Source organism: Vigna umbellata, chromosome 4 (assembly GCF_029865625.1).
Source record: "Vigna umbellata cultivar VRB3 chromosome 4, Vumbellata_1.0, whole genome shotgun sequence".
NCBI lineage: Eukaryota > Viridiplantae > Streptophyta > Magnoliopsida > Fabales > Fabaceae > Vigna > Vigna umbellata.
Window position 1 is genome coordinate 3,540,968 of NC_142168.1, and position 11,878 is coordinate 3,552,845.

At 34.4% G+C, this 11,878-nt stretch overlaps 1 protein-coding gene across 1 annotated transcript; it reads left to right on the forward strand.

Moving 5' to 3' along the window:
• The first annotated feature begins 6,800 nt into the window (after nucleotides 1-6,800).
• On the forward strand, nucleotides 6,801-8,741 carry LOC148199024 (exosome complex component RRP41 homolog). The gene is made up of 7 exons (XM_088112013.1): nucleotides 6,801-6,817; nucleotides 6,889-6,967; nucleotides 7,053-7,089; nucleotides 7,209-7,325; nucleotides 7,450-7,535; nucleotides 8,504-8,593; nucleotides 8,694-8,741. The coding sequence occupies exons 1-7, from the start codon at nucleotides 6,801-6,803 to the stop codon at nucleotides 8,739-8,741; spliced, it is 474 nt and encodes a 157-aa protein (XP_087968139.1).
• Nucleotides 8,742-11,878: the final 3,137 nt, after the last annotated feature.

The window sequence follows — 11,878 nt, forward strand, 5'->3', positions numbered from 1 at the left end:
CACATTTGATGTATCCAAGGCCATGACATATCCAAATGATGACAAAGCATGTTTTCAATTTGATGAACTTGACGAAGTTTGTATGGTTCAAGAAAGAATGGTGCGAAATATTTCCCCATTGGAAAAAACTCTCATTGATGCATGTGAAGATTTAGATGAAGAAGAAGAGAAACTGATTGATGAATGTCTGATGGACTTGGAAACATTGAAAAAGAGTCCAGAGGAAGATCCAAAATTCGAAATAATTGATAAGGAAGAAGCAGTCAAAGCACAGACACCAGAATTAAAAAGATTGCCTTCACATCTGAAATATGTTTTTCTAGAAGAAGATGGAACAAAGCCAGTCATCATCAATAACTCTTTATCTTTACAAGAAGAAGAGCAGTTGATAGAAATTCTGAAAGCCAACAAAGAAGCAATTGGGTGGTCAATATCAGATCTCAAAGGTATTAGCCCAACTTATTGCATGCACAAGATTTTTATGGAAGAAGACTATAAACCAAGTGCTCAACCACAGAGAAGGTTAAATCCTGTGATGAAGGAGGTGGTCAGAAAAGAAGTGTTGAAACTGCTAGAAGCTGGTATCATCTATCCAATCTCTGACAGTGAATGGGTGAGTCCAGTACAGGTGGTTCCAAAGAAAGGTGGGATGACAGTAATTTATAATGATAAGAATGAGCTTATTCCTACTCAGACAGTTACTGGCTGGCGTATGTGCATTGATTACAGGAAGCTGAATAAAGCTACTAGCAAAGATCATTTTCCTCTTCCTTTCATGGATCAGATGTTAGAAAGGTTATCAGGGCAGGCTTTTTATTGTTTTCTAGATGGATATTCTGGATACAATCAAATTGTGGTAGATCCAAAAGACCAGGAGAAGACAGCTTTTACTTGTCCTTTTGGTATCTTTGCATATAGAAAGATGCCTTTTGGATTATGTAATGCTCCAGCTACGTTTCAGAGGTGTATGCAAGCAATCTTTGCTGATCTTTTAGAAAAATGCATTGAAGTATTCATGGATGACTTCTCAGTTTTTGGAAATTCTTTCCAAAGATGTTTAGCTAATTTGAACACTGTCCTCAAAAGATGTGTTCAGACAAATCTGGTTTTGAATTGGGAGAAATGTCATTTCATGGTAACTGAAGGAATTGTATTGGGGCATAAAATCTCTGCTAAAGGAATTGAGGTAGACAAAGCTAAAGTAGAAGTTATTGAGAAACTACCTCCACCAACAAATGTAAAGGGGATTAGAAGTTTTCTTGGTCATGCTGGGTTTTATAGAAGATTTATCAAAGATTTCTCAAAAATTGCTAAACCATTGAGTAATCTTTTGATGAAGGATGCTCCTTTTGTGATGAATGAAGATTGCCTGAAAGCTTTTGATATATTGAAGCAGAAGTTAGTGTCAGCTCCAGTAATTGTAGCACCAGATTGGAATCAAAATTTTGAATTAATGTGTGATGCAAGTGATTATGCAATAGGAGTTGTCCTTGGCCAAAGGAAAGAACAAAAGTTTCATCCAATTTATTATGCTAGCAAGGTGCTGAATGATGCTCAATTGAATTATGCTACCACAGAGAAAGAGTTTCTTGCCATTGTATATGCTCTAGAGAAATTTAGACCTTATCTTATTGGGTCTAAGGTGATTGTCTATACAGATCACGCAACTATCAAATATTTGTTGACAAAACCAGATTCTAAGCCACGTCTGATTAGATGGGTACTACTATTGCAAGAATTTGATGTAGAAATCCGTGATAAGAAAGGAAGTGAGAACTTAATTGCTGATCATTTGTCACGGTTAGTCAACAATGAGGTCACTAGCAAGGAGTCTGAAATCTGGGGATCTTTTTCAGATGAATCATTCATGTATATTCAGCAGAGGCCCTGGTTTGCTGATATGGCAAATTTCAAAGCTGCAAGAGTCATGCCGGAAGACTTAACTTGGCAACAGAGAAAGAAATTTTTACATGATGCCAAGCAGTTTGTGTGGGACGATCCGTATTTGTTCAAAATTGGAGCAGATAATCTTCTAAGGAGATGTGTTACAAATGAAGAAGCAGAAGGAATTCTCTGGCATTGTCATGATTCACCTTATGGAGGACATTTTAATGGAGAAAGAACAGCAGCAAAAGTCCTTCAATCAGGGTTTTATTGGCCAACTTTATTTAAAGATGCCCATAATCATGCTAGGAATTGTGATAAATGTCAAAGAGCAGGGACAATCACTAAACGTCATGAGATGCCTTTACAAGGTATTTTAGAGGTTGAGGTTTTTGATTGTTGGGGTATTGACTTTGTTGGACCCTTCCCTCCATCTTTCAACAATGAATATATTCTGGTAGCAGTGGATTATGTGAGTAAATGGGTGGAAGCATTGGCTTGTCCTAAAAATGATGCTAGCACGGTAATTAAATTCCTGAAGAGGTAGATATTCTCACGATTTGGCACTCCAAGAGTGTTGATTAGTGATGGAGGATCTCATTTTTGCAATTATCAGCTAGAGAAAGTACTCAAACACTATGGAGTAAAGCATAAGGTAGCTGCACCTTATCATCCACAAACCAATGGACAAGCTGAGGTATCTAACAGGGAGATAAAGAGAATCCTGGAAAAAACCGTGACTTCATCAAGAAAGGATTGGTCTCTCAAATTGGATGATGCTCTTTGGGCTTATAGGACAGCAATGAAGACGTCTATGGGATTATCACCATTTCAATTAGTCTATGGGAAAGCATGCCATTTGCCAGTCGAATTGGAGCATAGAGCATTATGGGCTTTGAAATTCTTGAATTTTGATCCTTATGAAACTCAATGCACACGCAGAAGGCAGATTTTGGAGCTTGAAGAAATGCGGTTACATGCATATGATTCATCCAAGGCTTACAAAGACAAGATTAAATTTTATCATGACAGGAAGTTGGTGAATAGAGTTTTTAATCCAGGACAACAGGTACTATTGTTCAATTCAAGATTGAAGATATTTCCTGGGAAGCTGAAGTCAAAATGGACAGGACCATTTGTGATAAAAGAAGTGCATCCGCATGGAGCAATTGAAATATTTAATCCATCTGCTGATGATCCACAGAAAAGTTGGGTGGTAAATGGTCAACGTCTCAAGCCCTATCTAGGGGGAGAGGTGCAACAATTTTCCACAATGATGTTGTTGGTTGATCCTTGAAAGTTTGGGTCAGGCTCGGGACGTTAAACAAGCGCTTGCTGGGAGGCAACCCAGTATCTTGTAAGTTGTTTTTGTTTTTAGATTAGGGTTGATGTACTCAATTGAACACCTGGTTTCTTGTGATGGTTTGCTATTAACTGTGATTGTGTGATGAGTAATGCTTGATGATGCTTATTGATTGATTGATGTTGAGATGATGTGCACATTAAAATGCTTATACAGGTGATTCACAAGCTTTGTGAACAAATGCATGATATCATGATTGTGATTGTGAAATTAAGCAGGATGTGTATGTCAAATGTGAATGAGCTTATATGTGAGGTTTTGAACTCCAGAGTTGTTATTGTTGAATGCTATTACTTTGAAAGCATGAATGACTTTGCCCAGGTTTTCTATGATTGAATCAATTGCTTGTTTTGCATCATGTGATCAAGGCCGTTTGTTGGAACCCTTTTTATTGGCCAAACTCATAAAGTTAGCCCACTAAAAGAGAACACTTTGTGTTCTATCCTTTGAACCTTTAGCCTTGAACATACACTGAAAACCCTTGATTGAAAATCTTTACCTTGAGTTAAGTAGAAGATCTTGTGTGGTATTGTTAAATGTTCAAGTTTGGGGTTGTTGGGGAAACATGAAAAAGGAAAAGCATTGAGCTAAGAGCTAAAAAGTAAGAATATGCAAAGAAAAAAAAAAGAAAAGAAAAGAAAAAGAAGTAAAGCTCAATGCAAATGCAAAGGCAAAAGAAAGTTGGGAAGAATAAGAATAATTGTGTTGTTATGACTCTCTTAACTCAAGGATTTTGTGATCCAGAAAAACCAATTTTCTTGTTAGCCCAGCCACATTATAAGCCATTGAAAAGTCCTTGTGATGATGCATGCTTGTGAATGTTTTTGATTGTGGTGAAATGAAAGGCAAAGTTGATTCATGTAACATTGTGATAGTGGAGTGAATGAGTGAAACACTTTACCTCTTATACACTTGTGTGTTGAGTGAAACACTTTACCTAGTGAGGAAATATCCCATAAGCACATGAACATCCATGCTTAATTGATTGATCATTCATGAAAAATAGCATTTGTTGGAATTTAAATGACTTTGTGAACACTAAAGCATGTGCACATCTTGAATGAACTCTTGGTCATAAGTTTGAGTGAAGTTGTTACTTATCTTGAAAAAGAGGATTTTTGAATGAGTGAACCATCATATGAATTGGTTGGAGATTGAGTTACATTTTGTTTGCTTGAGGACAAGCAAAGTTCTAAGTTTGGGGTTGTGATAACAGTTGAAAAACTGTTATTTTCATGCTTAAAATTGACACTAAAAGCAACCTTTATACTTAGAAACTAGCTTGAAATCATACTTTTATCCATATTTTCAGAAATAAGAGAGCTGAACAGGTTTATGCTTGATTTCAGTGTTTTTGTGCAGGTTTTAAGGTTAATTTAGTGAAAGAAGTGAAGAATGAGAGAGATGGAATCAGAAAAGGAATCAAAGAGTGCAAAAAGAGAAGCCGAAGGCACCGCTCAGCGGCATTTTACCGCTGAGCGGCACTCAGGAGGTCACGGGAGGTCCGCTGAGGGGCAAAATGGCCGCTGAGGGGAAGAAAAGAGACGCGCACTCACCGCTGAGCGGTACTTTACCGCTGAGCGGCACACTTATGGGCTTGGGCTTAGATTCTTTGTAATTTTAGAATATTATATAAGCTTTAGGACGTCCTAGGGTTTGTATCTTTGGCAGAAACGAGGCAAACGCTCTCTCTTCCACCCCTTTGAAGGAGGATCTTGGATGCTCAGGCTACCTCTTCACCTTTTTAGGGTTTATTCTTTCATTCTTTCATTGTTCATCTAGGTTCACCATGAATATGGTGAACTAAACCTTGTATGTTTGTTGGGGAATCAATGTAATCTCTTGAAGCTCTCATATATGGAATTTATGCTTGCATCTTAATCTAAGATTTATGCTTTCTTTCATCATTAGTTAGGGTTTTTCTTCTTTGCTTAATGCTTGCATTGTTTAACTCATTCGATGCATGATTATTGGTTTTGTCGATACGGGAACGTACGGGGAAGTCTAGATCCGGGGAATTTCTCCCAATATTATGTTGGTTGTCGTTAAGCTCCTGAACTTATGAACTGATCATTAGGAATGCTAGGAATTGTATGAACTCGTGATTAGGGAGAAGCCTTCTAGAAAGGTACTTTAGAGAGTGGCATTAACAATGATGATTTGAATGTTGAATTCCTAAAATATATGAGAGTGGATAAGATGAAATTGACCCCCAACAACATATTCATTCATATATTTCATTGAAAGTGTTTATCTTTTGCTTTTGCCATTGATCAAAAACTCATGCATACATGTTTATTTTCTGTCTTGCATATTAAACTCCAAATATTTCGTTCTTAAGTCTTAGCTAATCAACAAACCACACAACTAAACTAGGCCGTGAGTCCTTTGGGAGAACGATACTTGGTCTTACCAAGTTTATTACTTGAACGATTCGGTCATACTTGCCGATTGTGAAACAAGTTTGTGACATCATATTTTGGTGATCATAAATTTGTCCATCAGCCGTCTATGGCCCTAGAGAGGTACTGTTTAATTATTTACCTTGCTAATGAAAATTTGTCTATGTAATTTAAGGATTGTTAACTATCCTTTTTCAGTGTTAGTTGGTTTAGACATTTAAAAAACTTTGATGTTGTAGTTGAGCTTTAGATGATTTGCTGTTTTTCTTTAGTAACTTCTCTGCATTTCAGGTGCAAAATAGAAGCCAAATAACCAACCATGCTCTGGTAGTTTTTTTTTTTCTAAGTTATGTTGTCTGTATTTATATGAATTGTAACAAAAACTTAATTGTTGCTTATGTGCAATGTATGTCTATAGGTTCGGTGTGAGTACAGCATGGCTAATTTTAGCACTGGAGATCGCATGAGGAAATCAAAGGGTGACAGGTTTTGCTCATTTACTTGCTTTTGTTTAACTTCCTATTCTTTTTGACCTTTCACTTATTTTTTATATATTCGTAGTTTTATACTTATCAAAATGGTATTGGAGCATAGACTACTAGGATGATAATGAATGTTGCATTAGTAGAATCTATCTTAAGAGTGCCTTGTAATTTGTAAATTGGACTTTTTGATCTTTTTACTGAGGTAAGAATTTAATAGCAATGGTGGTAATGCATGTTTAGACTTTTAGAGTATAAATTTTGATTATTAATTAGTAATATATATATATATATATATATATATATATATATATTGCATTTGTTCATGTGATACAGTATAATTTTTTTTTTAATCTTGCATTCATAATTTTCTATGTAACAACTATCTTGCTATCCACTAACGTATTGTAGTGTTTTTGGGGCTGGCTGCTCCATGCCTTTGATATAGCTGACTACAGGCTCAGCAATGGGTTATGTATCATAAAACAATGAAAAGCTTAACCCCATGCACCCTTTTACTGCCTTTTCTCATTTTTAATCTTTTTTGCAAGCTTTGACTTTTTTGAGTAATCTTTGGCCAAAACTCACTGAATAGTTTTGAATGGCTTAACCATCAATGTTTGCAGATATAAATGTTATCCTGTTTTGCTTTTCCTTCATAGTTTTAATATGGTTCTCATTGTAAGGTTCTCTTACAGAAGGATAATAGGATCACTTCTTATTTTTTACTACGTGATTTGAAGTTCTCATTCTACAGGAGATCAACTGAAATTTCCCTGGTTATTCGGCAAACCATGGAAGCATCTATATTGACACATCTATTGCCTCGATCTCAGGTTTTATTACACATTAAGAACTTATTTTGTCATGTGCTTTGCTTTCCCCTAGTCCTCCCTAATGTTTTACTTATTAAATTTGCAGATAGATATATATGTCCAAGTTCTCCAAGCAGATGGAGGTAACTAAGACTTGATAATGGGATCTTGTGATTCTCTTCTGTCATTGCCATTTTATTTTCTCTCTTTACTCATTTAATATGTACATTAATTTTGGGTGATGTTGACATGTCTTTTATAGGAACTAGATCTGCTTGTATAAATGATGCAACTTTGGGCCTTGCCGATGCTGGGATCCCTATGCGTGATATTGTAACATCCTGTAGTGCCGGATACCTTAACAGCACAAGTCTGCTTGGTATATATCTGTTTTTACTCTAAATTTGAACTGGCTAAATACAAGTGTGGTATGTCTGTTTTGTTTCTGTCTACTTCTGATGCACGGGCTGCCCTAATTATTAAAGGTTTCTGAATGTGTACAGATTTGAACTATGTAGAAGACAGTGCTGGAGGTCCTGATGTAACCCTAGGAATTCTGCCAAAGTTGGATAAAGTAACACTGCTTCAGGTTAATTCATGTCTTGTTATTTTCTCTGTATCTATTGTGTAGTCAACCAGGTAAATTAGTTCAACAGAAAGGAAAACTTTTTATTGCTCTCTCAGTCATTGGTACTCACGTAGTAAAGAGTCTGGTGGTGTTGAAGCTGTAATTCCTCTTCCTTCAAAAACTGTTCTTGTTATTAGAGATTTTGGAGAGAACAGTAGAGTTTTAACGCTTGATTACTCGAGGGAATAGGTGCATGTTCGGAAATCCCCAAAAGAAGCTTATCTAAGCTCGCCTCAGATTTAACAACTTAATAGTTTGCTGTACACATGAATCTTTTTTCAAATATCAGTTGTTTTTTAATCAACAGATACTTCTTACGAAGGTTCCTGATAGAGTGATTTGTTGTTGTACCCTTTGATGGAGTTATGTCATGACAAATCTTCTTTTTAGTCTGAGTTAATGTTTGATCAAGTGTAACTTAATTTTCACTAGTATCATACTTGGTAACTCTTTATTTGGAATTCCAGTTCAGCATCTTTTACTTTTTTAGTTGCAGATCTTTTGTTGATACTTTAAATTTTGACTGAAGAAATATAGTTGATATATTCTTTCCGCCACCTTATTATAGGATGAAATTCATGTATGGTCCACAAAACAGAGAGGGAGGGTAACTTCATTTGGTGGGGCTGGCATAGATTTTTTCCAATGACAGTTTATCAGTCAGTTTATTGCTCCCATTCTTAGATTGATATTATGGAGTTAAATTTGTTTCGAACACGTGCCACTATGTAAAGGCTGGTTGAGATTGTGAACCTTCAAAGTTTTAATCAGAAATTTACTACTATCATTATTATGAAAAGCATGCAATGCTTTTCTTTTCTCATCCAGCTTATTTCATTCGTTCACTCCCTGCCATATTCCGTAGTTTAGAATGGAAAAGCTCCTAGTTTAATTTTATTTGCACTAATTTCTGTTGTTACTGTCTATAGATGGATTCTAAACTACCAATTGACATTTTGGAAAATGTTATGCAACTGGCAATCGAAGGCTGCAAAGCAATAGCAAACTACATTCGAGAAGTAAGAACCTGCTGACACTTTTGTGATTATACTAAGAGGAGTCCAAACAAGTTTTACATTAATTTCACTGCTTAAATCCTGTTTCTTTGTTGGCTGGCAGATTTTGCTGGAGAACACAAAGCAACTGGAGTATCGACGAGGTGTATAGTTTTTATAGCAGAAATGATGCTATGATTATTATTACCTATGGTCACGGTTTTCCAGATTTGTAGGTCCGTTCTTTCAGCATTTGTGCTTTTTTTTGGTTATGGAGGAGAATTCTCTTGTATTTACGTGGAACAATTTTGTTTTTAGCATACGGTGCTGAATAAAACGGAAAATTGTTGTAGAATTCGTTTCTCATTTCTGTCACCTTATCACTATGAATAAAAGGTAGCAAAATTGTGATTTATTTTGGGACCACTTTCTGAATTTCCACCAATCCCCCAAAATAAGACGTGTAGAATGGAACTAATGATCTGACACTTCAACGAATGAAGAATTAATGATTGAAGTTAGAATCAAAATAATCAGTGGGTTGGTGGAGTGTGTGTACATGGTGATTGCATCCTCAGAAAAAGCAATGACATCAGTATTGACAATTTAATTGCTAACTAATTTCAGTGGTTAGTTTCCTAAATTTCCTTTTTGGGTACGATACAGTTTGATAAAGACAGCTTTGGTGTTAAATGTTTGTATTGCAGTTAAAGTCTTGATATAGCGAGTTAAACTGATTAATTATGTAAATATAAAAAGTAAATAATTTATAGTAATTTCTAAATCCTGGTAAATATAAAGCAGTTTAATTAAGTTAACATTTTTTTATTTCTTTTAAATACGTATGCTAGAGCGGAATACTGAAGTTTTTTTGTAGAGTTGAATACAGTAAGTTTGAAACATCACTAATACAGATTTAGAAGAAAAAAAAGTATTTGAAGTAATAATATTGTATGGAAAAATGTTAATTTTTCTGGGAAAAAAATTTCACAGAAAAAGTTAACCTGAAAGTTAATGATCAAGAGAATTTTAGGATTATTTCTATGGTAAAGGAAAGTGTAAGACCCATGAAAAATATTTACTTTAATAATAATAATTTTATTACTAGTAGTAATAAATTTCTTTGTGAATGGAAAATATATAAGTTTATAAAATGTGGAAAGATTAATAAGAATTTTTGGTAGCTTAATTTGTAAGACCCATGAAAAAATATTTATAATAGTAAATTTTAGCATTTTATTAGTAATAATAATTTTAATGGATAGAAAAATGTAAATTTTTGGATATAAAATTATAGTAATTCTAGAGGGAGAGTTTCAAATTTTTGATAACTTATTTAGGATTTTTTTTAAGAAAAGTGAATAGTAAATAGTAAATAGTAAATAGTGAATAGTGAATAGTTAAAAAAAAATATTAAAATAAATTGTGGAAGAGAACACTCCATGTAGAATTAATCATTCAGAGATAAGAATGGTGAATAAAAAATAATATTTGAATAGTAAAAATGAATAGTAAAAGTGAATAGTAAAAATGAATAGTAAAAATGAATAGTAAAAAATTTTTTTGGCTATAAATAGCCAAGGGGGGAGGCTGAAGATTTGCACCAAAATTCTAGAGAAATTGTGAGAGAAGAGAGTTGGAGGAAATTCTAGTTGAAGAGGGGAAATTCTGGAAGTTTCCGGAGAACGGTTTGAGAAGAGGAAACTAAGTCTGGAATAGAGGTAAGGGGAGCTAACCTTGAGTATCTCCTTTTGTATTATCTTGAGTCTTGAATATGTTATATTTTGCTTTTGTCTGATCTTAAATCTTGAATATGGAGTATTTTGTTTCTGTATGATTTTGAATTTAAATGAGAGTATGCTTTTGTGTTGATATCCAAGTGTGATAGTTGTAAAACGTGATATTGATTATGTTATGCCATTTGTATGTTATTAGTTGTTTATTTTTGTATTTTGGAAGGATTAGAAATTGTCTAACCGGCTCTGCCAGATTCAATTTCTTGTTTCCCCAAACATTTTATTGCTTTCCTTGTTTATTTTTATCGTATTTTGGAAGGATTAGAAGTTGTCTAACCGGCTCTGCCAGATTCAACTTCTTGTTTCCCCAAACGTTTTATTTCTTTACTTATTTATTTTATTGCATTTTGGAAGGATTAGAAGTTGTCTAACCGGCTCTGCCAGATTCAACTTCTTGTTTCCCCAAACTATTTATTGCTTTACTTATTTATTTTATTGCATTTTTGGAAGGATTAGAAGTTGTCTAACCGGCTCTGCCAGATTCAACTTCTTATTTCCCCATACATGTTATTGTTCTTGTTATTTAATTATATTGTATTTTTGGATGGATTAGAAGTTGTCTAACCGGCTCTGCCAGATTCAACTTCTTGTTTCCCCATGAATTTTTATATTAGGATTATTTTTATGATTGTCAAATATTGTATTCTTATATGACCATTTACAGTAATATTTTATTATTGTTAATTGTTTATAATTATCTTGTATGAATTTTATTATGAATGTTTATTGTGATGATTGATATGAAATTATGCATTTGAAATATAGTATGAGTCTCGGGGAGAGACTCTAAATTGGCATGGTATTAGTGTATATGTTGATGTTGAGGGTCCTGTTGTTGGTGGTGATTCTAAAACTCTAATAATTTTCCAATCTCAATTAGAGAAGGATGTATTATGTGGTGAGAGTAGTAGGAGGTCCTAGTCTATGTTCATAGACGTTAATGGACTAACCTTGTGGGTGATGTGATATATTATATTTTTGGCCATAACTGTGTTGTAGATGTCACCACAAGTGCATGACCACCCGAGACTTCCATCAACATTATATCCGGATAATAGAGTCTAGTATAATAATTGCATCTTACAAGAATTTATGGTGAATGTATTATGTATATTAATAGTGTCATGCTTTTCTTTGAATTGTGCATGGTAGCTCACCCTTACTTGTTTGTTTGTGCCGGAAAAATCTTATTTTTGCGATGATCGTATAATGTTTTTGTTATACGGGAGCAGATGAGGGAACGACATCTGAACCAATTCAAGTGAAGGAGGAAGCAGCAGAAAAATGAAGATAATTTTAAGAAGAAAAAAAAAATTAAGAGTGTTTTTATTTGTGTAAAAATATAATGTATTTTCAGTGTGAACCATTTTACTCATAAATGGATGATTGTAACAATGTACGATGTTTATATTATTAATGAAATATTTGGTGTGTGAGATGTTTTATACTTTGGGGCGTTACATTAGTGGTATCAGAGCAGTTCGTCCTTAGGATGACCTCTGTGTTGTGGGTC